Here is a 23,291-nt window from a genome sequence, read left to right on the forward strand (position 1 = left end):
TTTGCGTCCAAGTTGAGATTTACGTCACACCCACCCCTCTAAATGATACAGTCCAGAAAATAAACAAAACCTGTTTTTTAGAAGCTTTCAGAGCTTGTCTCCAGGCACTTTCCTACGTCAGGAGTGCAACACTACAGAGTTTACACATATCTTCGTGTCACTGTTTTTTTTTAACCCCTGGATGTCCCGTTACATTAAGTGCCCTGGTGAATGAAAGCTAACGATGTATTTAGTTTTTTGCCCTCATGGCTGATTGTTATGACATGATGAAAAAGCTTTCTTCCCTATTTTGGTTTGGCTTGGCGAGGTGTCTTCGACTAGCGCCTCAGCTAACACTTCCCTCCCACCCCGTCTGCAGGGGTCCAGTGGGCCGAATGGCTCCCACCCCTGCTAGACCACCCTTCCCCCCAGGTAAAGGGCAATATATGCCCTGGGTATCAGAGGTTCCCATCCTCTCCCGTAGTTAATAAGCTGCAGAACAAGAGAGAAAGAGATCAGATTAGAATGATTTTACATGTACAGTATCATTAGTAAATACACTGCCGTTCAAAAGTTTGGGATCAGTAAGATTTTGAATGTTTCTTAAATCAGTTTTTTATCAAGGCTGTATCTATTTGATCAAAAATACAGAATTTTTTTTAATTTTGTTAAAAATTATTGCAATTTTTTATTTTAGTATACCTTAAAATATAATTTATTCCTGTGAAGCAAAGCTGAATTTTCAGCATCATTACTCCAGTCTTCAGTGTCACATGATCCTTCAGAAAATATTCTAATATTCTGATTTATAATCAAAGTTGGAGACAGTTGTGCTGCTAAAAAATTTCGGGACCTGAGATACTTTTTTCAGGATTCTTTGATAAATAAAAAGAACAGTGTTTATTCAAAATAAAAATTTAATGGATAAAGAGTGATGGTAAAGACTTATATTGTTAAAAAAGATTTTTATTTTGAATAAATGCCGTTCTTTTTAACTTTTTATTCATCAAAGAAAAAAAGTATCACAGGTTCCAAAAAATATTAAGCAGCACAACGGTTTCAACACTTCTAATAAATCAGCATATTAGAATGATTTCTGAAGGATCATGTGACACTGAAGACTGGAGTAATGATGCTGAAAATTTAGTGCTGCCTCACAGAAACAAATTATATTTTAAAGTATATTAAAACAGGAAACCAATATTAGAAATTCACCATGTATTCTGTCATGTACTAGTTTATAGCGTTAAACTAGTGCAAATTTTGGGGCAGGCATTCTGGGATAGAATCATGCTGCTAAAAGACTCCACATCTAATGGGGAGGAGAAATGCTTTTCAAAGAAGCTTTTCCATTTCTCTTCATTTTATCCATTTAACTAGCGCTTCCGTTTCCTGAAACCAGCAAGCATTTGATATTACCCCATGCACTCAATTAGTAGTTAGATAGCGACAATAAAAGACGAAAACAGAAGTGAAAACTGAAATAAATCAATTGAGAATACATGAAGGTGCTACTGAGGCAAATTAAACGACAAGACCTAGAGGGACAGGGTTAGTCACATGGTTGGCAATGATTTAGACTGAATCATACAGAACAGAGAGAAAGGTAGAGCGAAAGAGAGGGATACCTTCTCTTAAATGTCTTGAACAGGCCTTGTCTTTTTCACAAGAAAATCTAAATTATGCTAGTGGAATTTATGCTTTGTTTACAAAATTCTGGATGTTTCTATACTAGCGTGAGGTGTGAAGAAAAGCAGGAGCCTTTTCAAGAACACTGGGACAAGGTTTGGAGAGAGACGGAGCGAGTGAGAGAAAGAAAGAAAGAAAGCAGCAATGATGTGTTAAATGGATAAAGAGTGATGGTAAAGACTTATATTGTTAAAAAAGATTTTTATTTTGAATAAATGCCGTTCTTTTTAACTTTTTATTCATCAAAGAAAAAAAGTATCACAGGTTCCAAAAAATATTAAGCAGCACAACGGTTTCAACACTTCTAATAAATCAGCATATTAGAATGATTTCTGAAGGATCATGTGACACTGAAGACTGGAGTAATGATGCTGAAAATTTAGTGCTGCCTCACAGAAACAAATTATATTTTAAAGTATATTAAAACAGGAAACCAATATTAGAAATTGCAATAATATTTCACAATATTACTGTTTTTACCTGCACCACACCACCAGGGTTGACCGTGATCATGGTGCAGATTCCTCTGAACGCAGAGTCTTTTTCTTCATTGTCTCTTATATTGCGCAGAGAGGTGCACCTAGTGAAGGGAAGAACCAGTTTTCAAATAACAAGCCTGTGCGGTTAGTTTGCATGTGGATAAACACATAATCAACACAATATCATGACTACCACCTCAGAGCACCTTGAGACTAGCAAACGTTTTAAATCACAGAGATTGGTCAATGGAGAAACACAAATTTGTCTCTTTTTTATAAATAAAACATTCTCTTGTTGAAACCGAAAAGTAGTTCAGTTTGTTGTCAGTTTGTCTGACAATCCCATACTAATCGTTTTTTTTTATTTTTATATTGTTAATATTATTGGTTCTTAATCATATGCAATCTACCTTCTTTAGTAATTATGAATGTTTATAAAGATCTTTAGCTGCTTTTTGGAGTAAATCAATCTACTTACATGAATTCTTTAGTAGACAAATACAATGTCTATATAGCACCATGTATTCTGTCATGTACTAGTTTATAGCGTTAAACTAGTGCAAATTTTGGGGCAGGCATTCTGGGATAGAATCATGCTGCTAAAAGACTCCACATCTAATGGGGAGGAGAAATGCTTTTCAAAGAAGCTTTTCCATTTCTCTTCATTTTATCCATTTAACTAGCGCTTCCGTTTCCTGAAACCAGCAAGCATTTGATATTACCCCATGCACTCAATTAGTAGTTAGATAGCGACAATAAAAGACGAAAACAGAAGTGAAAACTGAAATAAATCAATTGAGAATACATGAAGGTGCTACTGAGGCAAATTAAACGACAAGACCTAGAGGGACAGGGTTAGTCACATGGTTGGCAATGATTTAGACTGAATCATACAGAACAGAGAGAAAGGTAGAGCGAAAGAGAGGGATACCTTCTCTTAAATGTCTTGAACAGGCCTTGTCTTTTTCACAAGAAAATCTAAATTATGCTAGTGGAATTTATGCTTTGTTTACAAAATTCTGGATGTTTCTATACTAGCGTGAGGTGTGAAGAAAAGCAGGAGCCTTTTCAAGAACACTGGGACAAGGTTTGGAGAGAGACGGAGCGAGTGAGAGAAAGAAAGAAAGAAAGAAAGAAAGAAAACCACAGGGAGAAAAGCCAGAAGATAGACAGAAAGAGGAAATGAATGAAATAAAAGATTGAATAATACACACCAGGGTCTTATAAACTGCTGTAGCATGGGTGCCACCTCTTGAGGACAAACGTAACCAAGACGACCAATTGTTATTGCTAAGGTAACGCAATCACGGTTATACAGCACCAAACGCCAACCAAGACATGAGCGAATGAGGGGGGAGGAGAAAACAAAAAGAAACAAACAAACAAACAGACAGACAGACAACTCAGAAACAGAACTCGACAGAATCTGTGTATGAGAATAAACACAAGATTTCACTAGTGCTCTTCACAGCCCCAGACTACAGGGTCAAATGTAAAATATGACACTAAAAAAAACATAGATCTCGTTTAAGGGAGGAGTCTTAGAAAACACGGCTCCGAGTTACAGAGAAAAGTTCATGTTCTGTTTCAAGCGTCTGCCAAATTCATTTAGCGTTTGTATGCGACCATAATATGAATATTCCCCCAAATCCCTGTATTACAGATTGAAGACTACAGAAAACAATCTTGTTTTCTAAGATTTTCTCCCTTAAACTCACAAAAATTTCTTCAGTAGAACAGAAAAGTCTTGTCTTTCTTTCGGTCTCTTTTGTTTCATTAAAAAATGCATATTACGCCAAGCGAACTACATGGAGAGGACTAGATTCCACCGGGATCTTAAGAGGCACAGAGGAGGGAGACCTAAGTTTAAGAGACACAAAACTATGCAACATTCTCATTAAAGACAGGCATTTATGAACAGTCCAATGAGACATGCAGAAAGCAGATGATTGGCTCATTAGAGAACGCAGTTCAGTGCAGGATGAGCTGATTCAAAGAGTCTGAAACACAGTTAAGCACTGTTCACCATTGTTATATTAATTAGCAATTAAATAGATTATCAAATACTCACAAATTGAACAAACTCAACATCATAACATTAATGATGTAAAACCTGCACCATAAAGAAGAAATACACTACTGTTCAAATGTTTGAGGTGTGTAAGATATTTTCATGTTTTTGTAAGAAGTTTCTTGTGCTTTATTTGATCAAAAATACAGTACAAAACAGTAATATCGTTAAACATGATTACAATACAGTTTTCTATTTTAAAATGTAATTTATTTCTGTGATGGCAAAGCTTTTTTTAGCAGCCATTACTCCTAAATCAGTATGTTGATTTGGTGCTCAAGAAATAGGTCTTATTATCATCATCAATGTTGAAAACTTATGTGGTGCTTAATATTTTTGTGGAAACGTGATACATATTTACATTCTTAGGTGTAAAAAAAAGTCTTTACTGTTACATTTGCTCAATTTAATATATTCTTGCTGAATAAAAGTATTAATTTACTTAATACTTAACCCAATACTTACTCAATTTATTAACTTACTCAACTCAATCTTTTGAACAGTAGTGTGTTAATAGACTCCAACTTAAAACTGACTTAAAATGGTCAGTATGGATTTGCCTATGCTACATGCTTGCTTCTAAATTTTAAAAGGACATAGTCTTTGCAACATGAATAATCAAGACATCAGCAATCCTGCATCAAACGTTAGCCGTCCTTAACTAAACAACATTCAACATCTATTGGCAGATATGCATTCACATTGAAAAAGTAAAGTAAATAAAACAACAGAAATAAATCGACAAACAGGAACACATCTACAAGTACCCTTGTTTCTGTGGGAGTATGTTATGAGCATTACACTTCACCCTCATTTAAAAAAAATAAAATAAAAAAAAATCAATGTCGGCAGCCATTACGGCTCAGGCAAGAGCTTTAATTTGAGCAGTCCAATCAGAGTGGAGTGTAACTGGGAAATAATTTGCGAGGTACAGGTGCTATACATTCATCTAAACACCACAAAACAGATTTAGATCTGAGTTTAGACTTTGTCTGAATTAAATGGAAAAAAATGACTATTTAAGGTTCAAATCTTCAAGTAAAAATGTTCAAATCAAAGACATCAGGTCTTAATATTCCTCTCAAGGTTGGTTTACATTCGGCATTGTTTATAATATCTCACTGACTGATGCTTGTAACCTCATTACGGTGAACAACTCGCTAACATGGAACTCACTGTTTTATTAATCCACTTCAGTCAGTACCATGGCTGGACTGTTACAAGGTCTGTTATATTCATATTTAAAGACAGGATATGCTGAGGGAACTGGCTTTGTATATAGAAAATTGAGCATAAAATTGCCCCTACTCTTATTCATTACCCAGCTACCCAGAATACTGTGCACAAGTATCCTAAAACCTTTATCAAACCTTGTAAGGTCCACTTCCTGGAGTTTGAATGGAGATTAATAAGCACTGCGGAATGGGGATCGGGAGAGTTTGGGAAAAGGATAGGGTGGAAACCTCTTGTGAGGGGTCAGCCTGGTCTAGCACCCCTCAGATGGTACCTGTATTCTCCAGAAGTGTCTTGGGTGTGTTGGGTCTGTTTATGATCTCCACAAGCTGCTGTAAAACCATCGGTACATACGGCTGCATCTCAGAACCTGAGCAGAGAGATAAGTAGCATGTTAACCTAGACGGTATGATGAAATGAGTGAAATTACTAACTGAAGATGAGGAGGAAACTCCCACCCATTTGAATGGATATTTCTCCAATGGCCCATGTTGCATTGTTGCAGACTGATATCAACTCTGGGTTCAAGTTTGTGCCTAGGATAGGCATGAGGTTAGCTAGAGAGGAGAGATTAGCACAAACAAACAAACAAAAGTTTAAGTGCCTGAAGGTCAACAGAGATGGATCGAACTGAGAAAGTGTCAGCGAGTATGTTTTACTGCATACCGATGCAAGGTTTAACATGCTGGAAGCAGGCTTTGGTCAGATCTCCCAACAGAGCAAAAGAACTCTGCCGAACCTCTGGCATTTTATCCTGAGAGAATACAATCATCAAAAGATTAGCACTGTCGCATTACATTTCTCACAGCTGCTTGTCCACAAATAAATTGTTTTCGGGGTTTGCATTATTTGCATCTCTCGCAATTCATCTGCAGAAGGCAAATGCAAATGTGGTTCTGTGCATGTAAAGATTAAATGGTAAGTCCAGAGGGACAAATACATTTATACAGAGAAAATGTTGTCTTCTCCATCTCAGTCGTTACCTAGATACAGTGGCAAACAGCTGCCGCTAGTACTCACTGTGGCATTCATTGACACAAACATACAATGATACAGACCCAAAAGTGTTTTCAACACTGATAATAATAGGAAATGTTTCTTGAGCAGCAAATCAGCATATTAAAATGATTTCTGAAGGATCATGTGACACTGAAGACTAAAAGTAATGGCTTCTGAAAATTCAGGAATTTATTACATTAAAATATTAAATAGATTATATTAAAATATATATATTTTTTTATTATATTGGGTTAAATATGTCATGCCTTGGTGCTATAACCATGTCATGCCTATGCACTATAGTTACCTGCATGCACTGGTACATGAGAGTGAGAATGTTGCTACGGGCAACTAGCTGTTCAATGTTCCCTCCAAGACCCTCTGCTAACCCGCTGAGCAGATCCAGAGCCACAATCATGAAATCTTTATCAGGAGCTTCATAAAACTCAGGCTGAGTCTGGTGGAGCTGTGATAGAGAGAAAGAGATCATGTGATATTCACTATGATGGATAAAACCATCTTTGTTTTGATTCTAAAGTGATTCTCATTTTGCAACATTTTTTACACTCTGGTATTTTTTTTTATTTTTATTTTTTAAGTATTTTCTGACAGTATTACAGAGAGATGAGGGTGTGTGTGTGTAATTGTGTGGCTTCTCACCACGGCCTGGGCGAGTGTTTTCTGGACCAGGTTGACACAGCGTTGGTAGACAGGTTCACAGTATGGCAGGAAGCCGCTCTGCAGGGCGGTGGCCACAGATGAGAGACACTGAAAGAGGATTGAACAGAGAATGATGATGAAGATCTTTAAATCATTATCAGGTACACACATTGACATGCTGGATTCAGAACACTATTAATAATTCCTGTGACTTCTGCTGAAATAGTTTTTTTCTCTGCTATTTATTTGTGCACACATATATTATTGTTCAAAAGTTTGGGTTTCATAAGATTTTTTTTTTTCAAGTGGATACATTTTTTCAGAATTCTTTGATGAACAGAAAGTTGAAAAGAACAGCATTTATTTTAAAATATAATGTTTTGTAACAATGTGTAAAAAAGCGTTTACTGTCACTTTGGGCTGATTTAAAGTGTCCTTGCTGGCTAAAAGTATTAATTTCCTTCCTTCCTTCAAAAAAAAAAAAAAAAAAAACTAAAATCTTGTACACACGTACATACATGTGTTTATTAGACATACACAATCAGTTACTAAAAAAAAACAAAAAAACAATCCAACATGGCAGAATGTTGGATTTAGAATTAGAATTATGTTACTCTATTTATTTTGCAATTAGTTTAATCAATTACAAATAGGTAATTGTAAATAAAATTGATTACCAAACCAAATATTTGTGTGTGTGAGATACAGAGCTATTTTTTATCTTTACAATAAATATTGTGAGATTCCATGAGGTTTAATATCAGCTAGAATGCTGTATGGCAGTTCAGTGTGTGTTTGCATGTAACATACAACCTCTACTGTAATATAAAGATATGTGCCTGATACACAAAGTGTTTGTGTGCATTTGACTGTGCAATTACTGGTTTGTTGAGATGGTGGCCCACAGAGTCAGCCAGAGTCCCAATGGCATCATAGAGGATGAGAAGGTTCTTGTGCTGGTATTTACCAAAAGCAAAAACCAACGTGTCCAAAATATAAGCAAGGTATGGAACCAGCTCAGTGCAAGCCTCCTCTTCCAGGGTAGCAAAGGCACTGTGGGACGAAAAGTGAGAGTCAGAGACTTAAAAGAGTTAAAAGCCAAAAGCTAAAAAGACACCTCAGGTAACAAAATGTTCTTTAAACTAGATGACATGCATACACGTAAGCTTCAAGCAGCACAATAGTGCGACGCATGCTCACCTGCAGGCGGCCTCTTGGACACGCTTGTTGCTGTCGAGTATCCGTTTTAGCAGTTCGGTCATGAGCGGTTTGAGGTAGATATCGGGGGGCTGGCTAACAACCCAGTGTGTGTAGCGGCTTAGAGTCCAGCAAGTGATGGATCGAACCAGCGCCTTCTTATCAGACAGACACTGTACCAAATGAGGAATCAACTCTGGCAAGTAGGGGATCATCCCCTGCATACAGCCTAAAGCAAAGAAAGAAAATACTTTTCATAAAAAAAATAATTAAAAAACACCTTATTAATATTATAATTCTAATTAACTAAAACTTGTTGTGTCATTTTTTAAACTGCTTGTAATTACAGCTTTTTTATTAGTATAGTAAATAACTATAGTAATGCGTAATATGTGTAACATGAACACTGTAAACTAGGGCTGGGTGATATGGCCAAAAAATTATCATGATATTTTTTTTCATATCAGTTGATATTAATAATTATCACGATAAATGTCACATTTTTATTGCTTTCAAGTTAAAGGCAGATTTTTGCTCCCAAGTGAAAGCTGTAGAAACCAGACCATTTATTGTGGTTTTTAACTACTCTTTGTGGTCAGAACATGACAAACACTTCACATTTTTGAATATTAAGACAATCTCTGATGCATCTGCTCTAGTGAGCTCGCGCTATGCTGCCATTTAAACTTTGAGCCGAGCGGATAAACGATCCGTGTGCCATGCTTCAAATGAGTAGCGCTGTTTCGTTCCACTTTTGGTGCATAAACATTGTATCAAACTTTTATCAAACTCTTGTTATCGTTTTATTGAGGAAAATTATATTGCGATAATTATCATTATCGATTTATTCAAGCCCTGCTGTAAACTAAAGCATATTAACCGGTTCCTTTACGATATATTTGTATTTTGAGAGAAATTCATTATTTTATTCATCAAAGATGCGCTAAATGGATTAAACATGACATTCAAGCATTTATGATGTTACCACATTTCTGTTTTAAGTAAATACTGTTATGAACTTCAAATACAAAAACTGCAAACGTAGGTATATCCAAGTTTCCCATTTTGAATCCTAATGCTTATGCAATGAATGAATTATATAATGCATTCATGGGAAATTTTTGAATACCTTCAGCTATGGCTCCCAGTACAAGTATGCCAGACTCTTTAATAAGCCACTCTGGATGGAACAGTAGTTCTTTCAGTAAAGGAAGAATATGCAAAAGCAAATCATCTCTGAAAACATTCGCCAGGACATCTAGTGCAGCTGCAGAACATTTCCCTACACACACACACCAGAAAAAAAATAATGAAGACAACAGCAAATGTCTCATTGTACATGCATTTTAAAGAAGTCAAGGACTTGGCTGAGTCTGTGTCATTTTTAAACACCGTTTCTTACTCAAGTTCCAATCTGAGATGGTTTCATCATCATCCAAATCATCTTCATCATCATCTTCCTCAATGGAGTCTCCCCCCTCGTGTTGTTGGGCCACAGTGCGTGAGCGATGGAACCTGGGGCGAATGTCCTGCTCATTGTCCGGGATTGCTTCATCCTCCTCAACATCACCCTGGAAATCATTAACAAATGTTTTCAAAACTTGTTTGGCATAAACCTATAATTAGTTTTTTTTCTGCCATCTTTTTCTGCATCACATGCTTTCAAAATAAATCTAAAATACTAATGTATTCTTGAAATAATGCTTTCTGTATTTATTTAGCTAAATAGGTACTTTATAACTCTCTAAAAGACAGGCTGAGATATGGAAAATAAAAAGCTATTAATTTGCATATGACAAATGTAAACAAATCGACAATATGTTGTTGTTTTTTTATGCGGTTGAGCACTGTAACCAAATCACTTGTGCGCTGTGTGTATGAACTCAAATCACAGTTGTTATTTAGTATGTTTTACTTTATTTTTTATGTTTAGGGTGGCATATGAAAACATATCAAAAAGAAGCTTTAGAACCAGATAGAGAAACTGACCTTCAACAGGATTATGTCAATCTCAGAGTACTTCATTCCATTCACAAGAACGGGTGTCAATCTGTGACAAAAAGAAAAAGAAAAACTCATGACCGATCCTGATAATAATCAAATAAGCAGCTTTGTCCTGTTGCTGAACTGTATTATAATTAAATGCATCTACACGAGTTGATATTTTTTTCTTTTAATCAAAAGGACACTGTGTGTTTGCACAAGCTCACTTAGGCAGGTGTCCACACAGAACCTCCTTACACACAGGCTGCTCGGCAAGTGTGAGCCAAAATTCACAGGCCTCCAGAGCGACATTTTCATCCTGATCTTGTGTCCTCTGCAACATGTACTGAAAAACAGAAAAGAGGTTGTGAGTATAAAAACATCGGGCCTTATTCATGAAACATGAACAGAGCGTATTTTTGTGCAAACTGTTCAAAAAGTAATTTTCACACACACAAAAAAAAAACCTTGAATGTAACATGATACTTTTATGTACAGTAATTAATTTTGCTTGTGTTTCATGAAGGCTCACCGAGTCTACTTTTACCAAACCAGTTAAAGAAAGTCCACAAGAGGCTGCTGTTGCTTCACTTTGCCTCTCTGTGATCTGACCACATTTAGTAAAAAACATTTACTAAGCTATAGAAGACAGTAGATAAATCAAGAACAAGGTTCTTACTTTCAGCAATCATGTAATAAAGTTTAGTTACATTAGGGGTTGCAGAAGGCATGATCTAACCTCAATGATGTTGTGCATGTGAGGAAGGAGACGGTCTAATCTGACTTCCAAGAGCATGACTAAAGCTCTACACACATTCTTCCTCACTTCAGGCTCCTCATCACCTGCCAGTGCAAACAGGTTCTGTGGCACAAAGACATTTACATACATTTAAAAAACATTTTCATTTCTCAAACTAAACAATGACACAACTTCCTCTAAACTGGCATCACAATTCTGGGATCTAGAATAATGAGGGTGAGTAAATCATAACAGATTTTTTATTTTTGGGTGAACATCCTATTAAGGTGGCCGGTTTTATAGATGGTACCTCAATGAAAGGATCTATGTGCAACATCAGGGCCTGTGTTCTGCTGATGATGAACTGGTTCACACAGGCAATGGCATGAGACCTACAACAGACAACAAGCACCATACATCTATCAAACAAGTCTGAACAACTGCTCAGCAAGTAGTAGTACCCAGTAGTGGGTGGTCACAATATACTGGTATTGACAATAACCGTGATATTGAAAAATTAATTATCGATATAATGTTAATACTACACATACGATTATATTGTAAACGGTGCAGCACTAGAAACTGTATGGACCAGAGTAGCTGGTGGTTTTGCATCGCTACTCATCCTAAAACGGAAAAAGTCGACGACGACAACAGCGTGCAGCTACTACTGCCACACAAAATCATGTTGGAGGAGATAACAGACAAAATCAAGATGCAGTGTTGGAACTTTTTTGGAATTTGAAAAAAGACAGGGTGTTAACCACTGATCTATATACAGTATAATGACTATTATAGATCAGTGGTGTTAAGCACTCCAGTCTGCAGGAAGCCCTGATCAATAGTGAGTTCATTTTGTGTAGTTATGGTCACAAACTCTCTCTCTGCCTCCCTACACTTGTATTTTGAGTGTGATTCATTGGCCAAAAAAGGTCAAACACACACAAAAGGAAAACAAAGTGAAAATCTGATATTAGGGGTGGGCGATATTCCAGTAGACACGATTGACCGGTAGGAATTTGCCAACTGGTAAAGATTTTGGACTTTCTTCTCTAGTGGTTACATGCTCACGTGACAAAAGCAGTTAAATAGACAGTTAAATACACACACTCGTATGTGTAAAAATGCCCGTTTTTGCAAGTATCCTCATAAACACAGTAATTAAGGTCATAAGTGAAAGCAAAAAGCTGAGAAAGAAAACACGTTTAACAGTATATTGGATCCGTGCAGCTCTTAAAGTGACAGCAGTTTAATATTCCTGCTGTCTGACTTTCATGTTAACATTTTTCACTGCTCTTGACTAAATCACTTAAGTAACTTTTTGTCCTATTGCTTGTAATTTGTTTCTTATTCTTATTTAATCACTGACTTTTTACTTGTCTTCAGTGAACTTTTTTTTTTTTAAATTTAAGATCGTATTCTTTTTTTGTGATACTGACGCTGGTGACAAGAATTATGAAATTTCTATGGTATCAAAATTTTTGATATCATAAAGACCTTATTTCAAGCAAAACTAACTATATCGTGATATATATCATTACCGTGAAATAAAATGACTCATATCGTGATATAAGAATTTGGTCATATCACCCACCCCTATCTGATGTCATGACATTTCCTGTCTAAATGAATTAGTTACAAGTAACATTTCCTCACTGTTTCAAACACTTGTGCTCCATTAAGGAACGCAGGTTTATCTTACCTGATCTTGGGGCTACTGTGCTTGAAGAACTGCAGAAACTTGGGGATCATCACGTTGAGTGGTCGGTCCAGCATGTCACTGTCCAGGATCTCAGCGGAGTCCTCACAGATCTTCTGCAGAGCTCCAAAAGCCCCCTAAAAAGACAAACACATCAGGAATGTAACACAGACAAATCATACATATTTCCCCTTCTCACTGAACAACCTCACATTTTTAATCTAGAACACTTCCATAACAATCTATCAAACTGACCTAACCAGTCGTAACTGTCACACAGTGACACTGAGGCCTTCAGTCCATTTCTATTTTTGGCTTGACGTGCAGCCAGAGCTGCTGAAAAAAATTAAGTAGAATACTTTTGCCGTTGCCTCAAGCTAACAGCTGGCTCATGGACTGTGTACACTGCAGGTGACATGCAGATTTAATGCAAAGCAGACAGACAAAAACAGCTGTAGGTTAATTTAAAGGGGTCATATGATGCTGCTAAAAAGAACATTATTTTGTGCATTTGGTGTAATGAAATGTTTATGCGGTTTAAAGTTCAAAAAACACATTATTTTCCACATACTGTACATTATTGTTTCTCCTCTATGCCCCGCCTTTTTGAAACGCGTCGATTTTTACAAAACTCATCGGTCTGAAAAAGCGAGGTATGCTGTGATTGGCCAGCTATCCATTTAGCTGTTGTAGACACGGTGTTACTCACCTATTGAGAAGAAACAAAGCAACCTTGGTGTCCGATCGCAGGCCTCGGTCCTTGAGTTCTCTCCGGCGCTGGAAAGCTGATCCGATATTTACATGGGTCCTACTTCTTGCCTTATCGTTCTGCAGACGTTTTCCTCTTTTGTTTTTTTATCTGCCATCTCTATCTTTCTGTCGCTCGGCTCGGCTAATGTCCGTCCCATGCACTGAAAACTCTCTCCTCCACATCACGAGTAGACACGCCCCTTGTTGCTGATTGGCTACAAGTTTGTTTTGCTATTCGGCCCGAATCAGTTTTCTAAAGTGTTTTTGAAAAATCACATACCCTGCCTTTAAAGGGATAGTTGACCTTCAGTTGCTGGTCCCCATTGACTTTCATAGTATGGAGAAAAAAAAACACTATGCAAGTCAATGAGGACCAACTGAAGGTCAACTATCCCTTTAATAGACACAGGAAATAAATGCTCAAGGTAATAACTGAAATTGTCACAGGAATAATGTGGGTTTCTTGGTCAGTAATCTGTTCAGTAGGCACTACAGGTCTGGCAATGAGCCTACAAAACAGGTTCATAGCCTCATTACATAATACACATATAGAGACAATAATAGTTCATATCAAAACTAGTAGTACTAGTACTACTATTAACTATACACTGTATATATTAGTTCAAGTTTTTTTTAACTGATGACCATCACAAATTTTCATCTATGAAGTAAATAAAATATACTATGTCAGACATAATATATTTAAAACTTAATAAATAATAAAAACTTTTCTGGACAATATTTGAAACCTAGAATTGCTAGTGCTTTCTTAAGATTAACTGCTTATTGCATTGCTCATTTATAAGTCAACTTGGATAAAAGTATCTGCTAACCAAATAAATGTAAATGTAATGTAAATATAGCATTCACTGCCACAAAATATCACCAAAAAGAATCTGATGGAGAACAATGCCAAAGCCAGACCCTGCAGCAGAGGGACCCACCCAACACATCAAGCTTCCTCCTGATCACACACACATTCCACCTGTAAGGAATCTAATCAGGTCACGAGCACAAACGGCGCCGTGGCAACGAGCTGTCTGGCTCGGCTGTCGCTATGGCAACTGTCTCCACTGTCAGCTTGCACTTGGTTGGAGATGGCACATTTTGAGCTAGAGAGCTTAGAGAAAATAACAAGAGGAAGCCTCCAGTCAAAACACTACAGACTATAACAACAGCTAATCAGTCTATCTATCTATCTATCTATCTATCTATCTATATATATATATATATATATACACACACACACACACACATACATACACACACACACACACACACATATATGTATCTACATATGTATCTATATATCTATGTATCAATATATCTATTATATCTATAATTGCATTTGTCCATATATACAAATGCAAAGACATTGTCTAGGATTTCATTAAAGGATTATCATTATAGGATTTTCATTGTCATGCAATTTCACTTTTTTAACGTTAGTTAGTGTGTAATGTTGCTGTTTGAGCATAAACAATATCTGCAAAGTTATGAAGCTGAAAGATCAATGCAAACGGAGATATTGTCTTTTAAAATAGTTTAATGTCTACAAAAACGGCTGGTAGGGACGTTAGACTGCACCCCATAAACACAATCAAGCCTAGAAAAAAACCATTAAACCACCCCTTTAAATATTGAAATTAATTGCATGATTACTATTTAATTTATAAGCAACCATTTAGAAAAAAAATCTTTGACAACAAACAATGGCCTTTGGTCGGACCAGCTGTACAACAAACACATCAGTAATTACCATCACTTTCATATGCATTTCCGCACCAGTGTGCTCATATATCGGCCAGTGTGGGCTGTGGCCACTTTAAGGCAATAAACTATGATTCAAAGTTCAGGAACATCTTAAACATATAAACAAGATAACATACGTCATCCCTGCAAATTAAACTCATTACAGGGAGGAAAACCACTCTATGCCCAAGCTAAAAAGAGTCATCCCTGACATTCTGGAAATGTCTCTCAACTTCTGCAGACTTCATATGGCAATATGATGACCCACATACCACAACCAAACCAGAGGATCACAGCGGTGGATGGATGCTTTCTCCTTTTTACACACACACACACAGCTAAGTTGTTTGCTGCTTATATTACCACTTATGTGTCTTCAGAATTAAACTCATGACCTTGTTCAAAGTTCCTTCAAGCCAAGTCAGTTCAATCTTGCTAATGCTCCTTGTTAATGTATTTTCTATGTAGGTAATAGGTATACAAGCACATCTACTTGAACTTGAAAAGACAAAGACTGAAATATCCAAAAGTGTTAAATCTAAAAAATTTTAGACTAAATAACACTACAATAAAGTAATTTTCAGACATATACAATTAATGCACATTCTAGGGCAAATTAACTACTATGGCAGAATTTCATTCCTACTGTGACCATATTAGGACCTTAACATTTCTCCTAATCATTTATCTATGAGTGGTCCATCTTCTTCCCCTTGTAATGTCTCTGACCTGGCACTCAGCATGCTACAAACAGTTGAGCTAGAGGTGAGCATTCATGGCTTTAGAGGACTGACTTATGATTCTCTTACTCAGCATGCCATTTGAAGATAGTTATAGACACATATTCTACGTAGTCATACCACATGCTGTCTGAGGAATTGCCAATCACTACAGGCAAGATTTGAAAGAGGTTTCTTTTGCTCACCAAAACTATATTTATTTATTCATTTCAAAATACTGTAAAAACACTAATACTGTGAATTGTTTTTACAAATTAAATTATGTATTTTTTGGAAACCATGGTCATTTTTTAGGATTCCCTGATGAACAGAAAGATGAACAAAAAAAATCTTACTGACCCCAATTTTTGAATAGTAGTGTGTAGTTTAAAAAAACAATAAATAAATAAAAATGTATACATACACTATGGGACTCAGACGTGCAACTATTCTGTGGGGTTTCCTAATTTGAATAATTTTTACATAAATTATGTGATCAAATTACAATCTGAATTGAGACAATTTAAAACAATTTCAATGTATCTTGGTATTTGGAACATCCTCCTTTATGGGGAAATTACAGTTTACAGTAAATGGCACTAATTTGCTTACATCTGATTAGCAACCTAAAAATTGTGCGAAATTTTACATATCTGGTGGATGAGGTGGTGGATGAGGAGATACCCCCTGACAATGTAAAACGCTTTGAGTGCCTAGAAAAGCGCTATATAAATGTAATGAATTATTATTATTATTATTATTATCTATTCCTCTTTTTATGTCATAACATTTCAAAATCATAAAGCTTAATTTACAGGTTTAAACTGGTCACATTCACTCAGATTTTCAATGGGCACTTCTGAAGAGCATTGTGTATAGGAGAAGGACGTGACAGTCAAAGCGTGCACCATCTCTAGACGTGTCTATGATCAGTTGTGATCACATCTGATCTCCACAGTAGAAAATAACTGACCTCAATCTGTGTTAACAAGCCTGCTCAAGAGTCTCGCAGTCACAGAGTGCAGAGCATTGTACTGCACACACACTCCGAGTTCAGTTTCTTTGTTCCTGTGTTGGTGTATGAGACAGAATTTACTCAACTACTAAATAAAAGGAACATAAAAGTAACATCTCAAGATGACGTGTGTTAACCAGGGTTCACGGCCCTGTATGCCTGCTCAACCCAAACAAAAACACTGCCTCGGAAGTTGTAGAACTTATAGCCACACAAAGTTTACAAATCAGCTCCGTATTTTACCAGCCAAACCTCCAAAATTCAAACCTAACTTGTAACATCAAACCAGAGATAGGTTTGTGTGTGCACAGGTATATGTACTGATCTAACGCCAAGACTTCACCTTCTTAGCCTTGAGTCCAGATGCTCAGGGCTCAAGGAGTTTTACATGCTTGCATCAGCAAAACAGATTTATCCAAATGGATGCTACTGTTACTGTGTAGATAATGACAGTGGGGTGTGAAACTTGTCTCCAAATGTACATATATAAAATAATAATAATATTAAAGGGTTAGTTCATTCAAAAATTTTATCATTAATTACTCACCCTTATGTCGTTCCAAACCCGTAAGGCCTTCGTTGTGGTATTCTCATTAATGGCAGAAGATGGTAACTCGGGGGAGAAGAATTGTTGAATAAAGTAGTTATTTTTGTTTTCTTTACACACAAAAAGTATTCTCGTAGCTTCATAAAATTAAGGTTGAACCACTGATGGACATGGACTATTTGCGATGTCTTTACTGCGTTTCTGGGCCTGGGAACATTTCAGTTACATTGTTGTCTATGGAGGGTTAAGTTACATTGTTGTCTATGGAGGGTCAAAAATGTATGGATTTCATCAAAAATATCTTAATTTGTGTTCTGAAAATGAACAAAAGTATTATGAATTTGGAACGACATGAGGGTGAGTAATTAATGACAGAATTTTCATTTTTGGGTGGACTATCCCTTTAAGAATGATAATGTTTTTTTATATAGCACATCTTTTAAACTCACGGGCACTTAACGTGGTCAGTGTTTTCTTCATTTCAGCTTTAAGACAAACCATTCATTTTCAGAGTACACACATAATGGTTCAAAGATAGACACTTTTAATATACTAACACTGGACAGCCTCTAGTGACTACAAAGCACTCTGGAATTAAATGGCTATTTTAAGGACTTGTTGCCTTTGCCCACATTACTAGACTAAATGATGCATATATTGTTATTCCAAATTTATGAAACTGATTGATCCAGTTGTAGCTTCTGACTGGTCAATACAGCATTTTAGCAGTGCAAAATATAGGATATATGGTGCATTCACAGCCACACTATGTCAGAATTATCAATATTATTATCACCCAATTATGAAAGGACAAATCAGTGAGTTTTAACTTGTATAAGCATTTACGTGCTCTCAGAACTTATTTACATTTTAGCAAATTCAATTACAGTAATTCTGATTAATAGAAAGTAAAAAAGAACAGCATCTATTTGAAATAGAAATCTTGGTAATATCACTAAATGTTTTTACTGTTACGTTTGATTATGTAATTTTTCCTTGCTGAATAACAAAGTATAATTTTCTTAAAATCAATCAATCAGTCAAGCTTACTGACCACAAACTTTTGAAAATGATTGCAGTAACCATTTAATAAGGCTGTGCTGTACAGTGGACATTAGCGCGTCAGCTGTGACTATATTCCAATGTTGTGAAAACACCTACAAGTTTTATGAAAATAAAGAGTCCAATTTTGATCCAAGATTTGTAATTACTTTACAAATATTTTACGTTAATTAAACAATTATCCAAATTAAGATATTACATGAAACAAACTTCAGCAAAACATTAAACCAAATATCCAGACAAATAACAATCCAACTAAATCAACGATGTATATATAAAAAAAAAAAAACAGTTTGATGAGCACACTTTGATGATGTAAATTCCTATTACATCATGCCAAGCAGAGTAACATCCTTGTGGAGGTATGTTGCAACACAAGTATATAACCAAACCTCAATTGTACTGCCGAGGGCTCAGATGATGAAGCTTTGAACTAGGCCTACACTACAGTTTTAGACAATGAGTCAGCAACATGCATCATCTCACAGCTCCACTTAGAGGGACAAAGAGAGAGAAACATGAGATAATGCGAGACTGATGAGAAGAAACATGAGAGAGGAGAGAAAGGACATCAGAAAGTGTGTGTGTGTGTACTGGTTTATATAACCTGGTGGGGACTTAAACCTGACTACACACAGACTCATGGGGACTCGCTTCACAAGTATTATAGTCCTCTGAGTCCAGCTGTAAACAAAGTTTAGGTAGAAGCTCCGGCCAGTTCTGTAACTCCCCTTTAGAAGCTATAGTTGTGATCAGAATACCTGAGGAACACAAACATATGCACAATAATGCACCATTCAGACCAGCCTATACTGCAGTTCACATAACCAACTGCCAGAAACAACCGTTTACACAAAAATCAAGCTGTTATGGCAAATTTGATATCATATTCTATCAAAACATCATAATATGTGGACAAATTATACTCGGTTTTCACTATATTCATCACTGTGTGGGAAAATATTAATTAAAATAAATAAAAATTTCAAACCAAATAAACAAAAAGAGGAGAAACGATATATATTATGCTGTTTTGTGAGATGCCTAGTAACCACAGAAACAGAGCACTGCATTCCTCATTACAGTCTAATCACAATCACAAAAGGCTAATTTAAAAAAAACACACTGTGTATTCTCGAACATAGAGTCAATAAATGATCTTACATCGAAAGCAACAACACAAAGCCAGACACAGACCCCAAAGGCATAATATTGTTTGTCATGATGGCAAAAGCTGTGGCTCAGAGCCAGACAGAAAATGCTTTGTCGGTCCATACTCACCCACTGTGGCTCTAATGAGCGGTGAGGAGTCTCCAATGTTTTGCAGGCACTCATTTTTGATGAAGTCAGACACACCGTTTGGGAAGTTCTGGTAATGGGCCTTAACGTTGTTCTTCAAAATGAGACCACTGAGAGAACGAGTGGCCTCATCTATGAGAAAGGAAGGATAAAAAGCTTGGGTAGAAAATATAGCCCTGGGCACAAGACACAGCATTAAAGGAAAGAAAGAAAGATTCAAACAACCACAGGGATAAACAGAAAAAGCTATACTGCAAATACTACAAGAATGCAAATACAAAAGTATTTAAAATGCCACACTTATACAAAAATATGATAAAATAATACAACCTTAAATGTGATGAAATTATGTAATGACAACAATCTTGTCAATTCCAAAAAATGTTGCTTTAAAAATGGCTTGAAAATAAAATACAAATAAAAAAAAATGTAATAAATCTACAGCCCAACACAGGGGGGGAAAATCCTTACTTTTGAGCCTTGAACAGGTTAGTGGATGCTTAAAGGCAGGGTATGTGATTTTTCAAAAACACTTTAGAAAACTGATTCGGGCCGAATAGCAAAACAAACTTGAACCATCTGTTTTTATAATATAATTCTATCATAAATAATATAATTATATAATATAATACAATATTTGACACCAATAAAATGTTATTTTAACAAACAAACAAAACAAACACAGCCCACAGATAAAAAAGAAAATCTTACTGTTGAGCCCTAAACTGATTTGGTGGATGCTTAATAAAGAACATTCTGTTTTTAAATAAATCTGTTTCGTATAATATAAATATAAATATAATACCTATAAAAATGTTTACAAGTAAAAAAATAATACCGTATTGTTCCGAATATAAGACGATATTTTTTTCTTGGAAATACATCTGAAAAAACGCGGTCGTCTTATATTCAGGGTCTAGACTTTGACATGTCAATACGGTACATTTGGAGAAATACATAAAACTGCAGCCCACAAAAAAAAGATCTTACTGTTGAGCCCTGAACTGATCTAGTGTTTATATTATATTATACAGTATTATACATCAGTTGGACAGATTTTTGACACTTACAAAAATGCTGTTTGAAAAAAATTAAAGTCAAAAATTATTTGCTTAAAATAAATAAATCTACAGCCCACACTGGAAAATAATTTTTATTGTTGAGCTCTGAACTAATTTGGTGGATGCTTAATAAAGAAACTTCCGTTTTTAAATGGACCTCAGGCTAATTCAGGGAAAAAGAGAGAGAAACATTGGTAGATGAACTAGTGTTGTTTTTAAACACGTTCTGTGACCTGGGGCTTGACAGAGGACACAGATTCAAAAGGTCAGTGCAGCTAAGCTCCCAGTGCACTTGACAGATTACCACTGACCTGAAGTCACAGCAGCTATACAGCCACTGGCTTCAGAAAACACGATTGAGACTAAACACTACCTTCTGCTCGCCTCAACTCCCTCCCCTTGTATCTGATCCATTTCTTCTAGTAATTGGAATATACGATTTTCTCTTAAAGGGTTAGTTCACCCAAAAATACAAATTAGGCTGTGTTTTACTCACCCCCGGTGCATCCTAGGTGTATATGACTTTCTTCTTTCAGACGAATCCAGTCGGAGTTATATTAAAAATTGTCTTTGATCTTTCAAGCTCTATCGTTGTACTCAGCGGGTGTTGCATTCCTTCCGTCCACAGCCTAATTTTTATTTTTGGCTGAACTAACCCTTTAATATACTACACAAAACTATCATGGCAAACCTCATAAACTGCAATGAACCACAATGCAGACCGACAACAGGCAATATCCTGCACCTACTTGCAATCCCTCCCATCACACAATATGTCTACATACAAATTAAAGGGTTATATTCACTGACGCCATCACACACTAAAAGTTTTTAAATTAAAGTGACCCCAGATATCCCTAATGAACAAATCACATAACCATATTAGTCCTGAATAAGTCACATCTCAAATTAAAATTATAAATCAAGTGTAATACAATCAATTAATGGCAACATGCACATCTTACCTTCTGTCTTTAGCTTTGTGAGCACAAATATCAGGTAGTTGTTGAAGTCCGGGTATTGATTGAGCTGCTCAAGTTTCTGTGGTGCACATTAAGAAAAGGCATAAAGACCACAGAGACAGAGGATAGTGCAAACAGCAGGGGAAATGTGCATCTGCGCACGTACTTAATGGACAAACCGTTTGATGTTTACAGTAGATGGACAATTACATCAATGAACTCATGAATATATGAGCCATTCAGGTCTCATTCGCCAATGGTATAATACACAAATGATGTGTGAATACAATTTAACATCCAGTAAAGTAAATATGAAAATAGTTTTATTGGATTGGAAATAGAATACACTTGGGCCATAAGGTAATTCACTGCACTACTAACTAAAAACTACACAAACATCAATATTGCAGTCTAAATCTATAACAAAATGAAACATAATTCAATAAATGTGCTTTTGAAAGAATTGTGCAGAAAGCGCACAGAAGAACTAACTCTGGGCCACAGAAATACGGTCTTACGAAAAAAGCAAGAGGACGAGGTACATTGAGTCACTGAGGAGTAAGTGAACGATTTACTTGCAAATAAAATACAAATATAAAGGACATGTACAAAAAACTATTTAATAACAAGCAGTCTCATTCCGAAGTTTTATTTTTAAGCACATTATTCACATTTTCTTAAAAGAGTTAAAGTATTTGATTAATGGAGATGTTACTTTTAGTAGCCACTGGCACATCTTAACCCATAAATCTGACGCCACAGCTACCGTTTATCTTCATTTATGCTCTACAAAAGAAAGAAAATCATACCGTTTTGGAAAGAGCTAATCTTTAGGCAAATAGTTTACTGGTAATTCAACAATGATACATAGGCTATTTATATACCTTATATGTTGTGATATTCATTTAACCTGAAATTTAGACAAAGTACTTTAACATGTTAGGTTTTTAGTATGAACGTGTAGCATTTTATCATCTGCTCCTTTCACAGGCAGCTGTATATGAATGACAAAAAACAATGCTTAATTTGCTAGATTAAAGGGGTCATATGATGTTGCTAAAAATAACTTTATTTTGTGTATTTGGTGTAATGAAATGTGTTTATGCGGTTTAAGGTTCAAAAAACACATTTTCCACATACTGTACATTATTGTTTCTCCTCTATGCCCCGCCTTTCTGAAACAAGTCTATTTTTACAAAGTTTATTGTTCTGAAAAGCAAGGTGTGCTCTGATTGGCCAGCTATCCAGTGCATTGTGATTGGCCGAATACCTCAAGCGTGAGACGGAAATGTTAAGCTCTTACCATATTGTGATGCCGTGTCCAAGCGGCAACCTTCCGGTCTCTCTTGTGAAACCAACACGGAAGTGACTAAAACTGCAATTCATCGACTGGCCG

The 23,291-nt window shown here is 36.1% G+C and overlaps 1 protein-coding gene across 1 annotated transcript in view; it reads right to left on the reverse strand.

Annotated features, from left to right (window-relative positions):
• Positions 1 to 77: 77 nt before the first annotated feature.
• tnpo1 (transportin 1) overlaps positions 78 to 23,291 on the reverse strand; it is a 24,691-nt gene continuing 1,477 nt past the window's right edge. The window contains exons 2-21 of the mRNA XM_016525848.1: positions 21,899 to 21,974; positions 19,855 to 20,004; positions 19,228 to 19,334; positions 12,732 to 12,865; positions 11,340 to 11,421; positions 11,030 to 11,152; positions 10,518 to 10,636; positions 10,297 to 10,357; positions 9,710 to 9,878; positions 9,437 to 9,589; positions 8,311 to 8,536; positions 7,981 to 8,163; positions 7,111 to 7,288; positions 6,758 to 6,916; positions 6,118 to 6,205; positions 5,910 to 6,008; positions 5,726 to 5,821; positions 3,362 to 3,437; positions 2,149 to 2,248; positions 78 to 131 (exon numbers count right to left, since the gene is read on the reverse strand). Of these exons, the coding sequence (XP_016381334.1) occupies positions 78 to 131; positions 2,149 to 2,248; positions 3,362 to 3,437; positions 5,726 to 5,821; positions 5,910 to 6,008; positions 6,118 to 6,205; positions 6,758 to 6,916; positions 7,111 to 7,288; positions 7,981 to 8,163; positions 8,311 to 8,536; positions 9,437 to 9,589; positions 9,710 to 9,878; positions 10,297 to 10,357; positions 10,518 to 10,636; positions 11,030 to 11,152; positions 11,340 to 11,421; positions 12,732 to 12,865; positions 19,228 to 19,334; positions 19,855 to 20,004; positions 21,899 to 21,974 (2,433 nt within the window). The remainder of the gene's footprint in view (positions 132 to 2,148; positions 2,249 to 3,361; positions 3,438 to 5,725; positions 5,822 to 5,909; positions 6,009 to 6,117; positions 6,206 to 6,757; positions 6,917 to 7,110; positions 7,289 to 7,980; positions 8,164 to 8,310; positions 8,537 to 9,436; positions 9,590 to 9,709; positions 9,879 to 10,296; positions 10,358 to 10,517; positions 10,637 to 11,029; positions 11,153 to 11,339; positions 11,422 to 12,731; positions 12,866 to 19,227; positions 19,335 to 19,854; positions 20,005 to 21,898; positions 21,975 to 23,291) is intronic.

The sequence above is a fragment of the Sinocyclocheilus rhinocerous genome, unplaced genomic scaffold, assembly GCF_001515625.1.
Source record: "Sinocyclocheilus rhinocerous isolate Xijiao unplaced genomic scaffold, SAMN03320098_v1.1 scaffold873, whole genome shotgun sequence".
Taxonomy (NCBI): Eukaryota; Metazoa; Chordata; class Actinopteri; order Cypriniformes; family Cyprinidae; genus Sinocyclocheilus; species Sinocyclocheilus rhinocerous.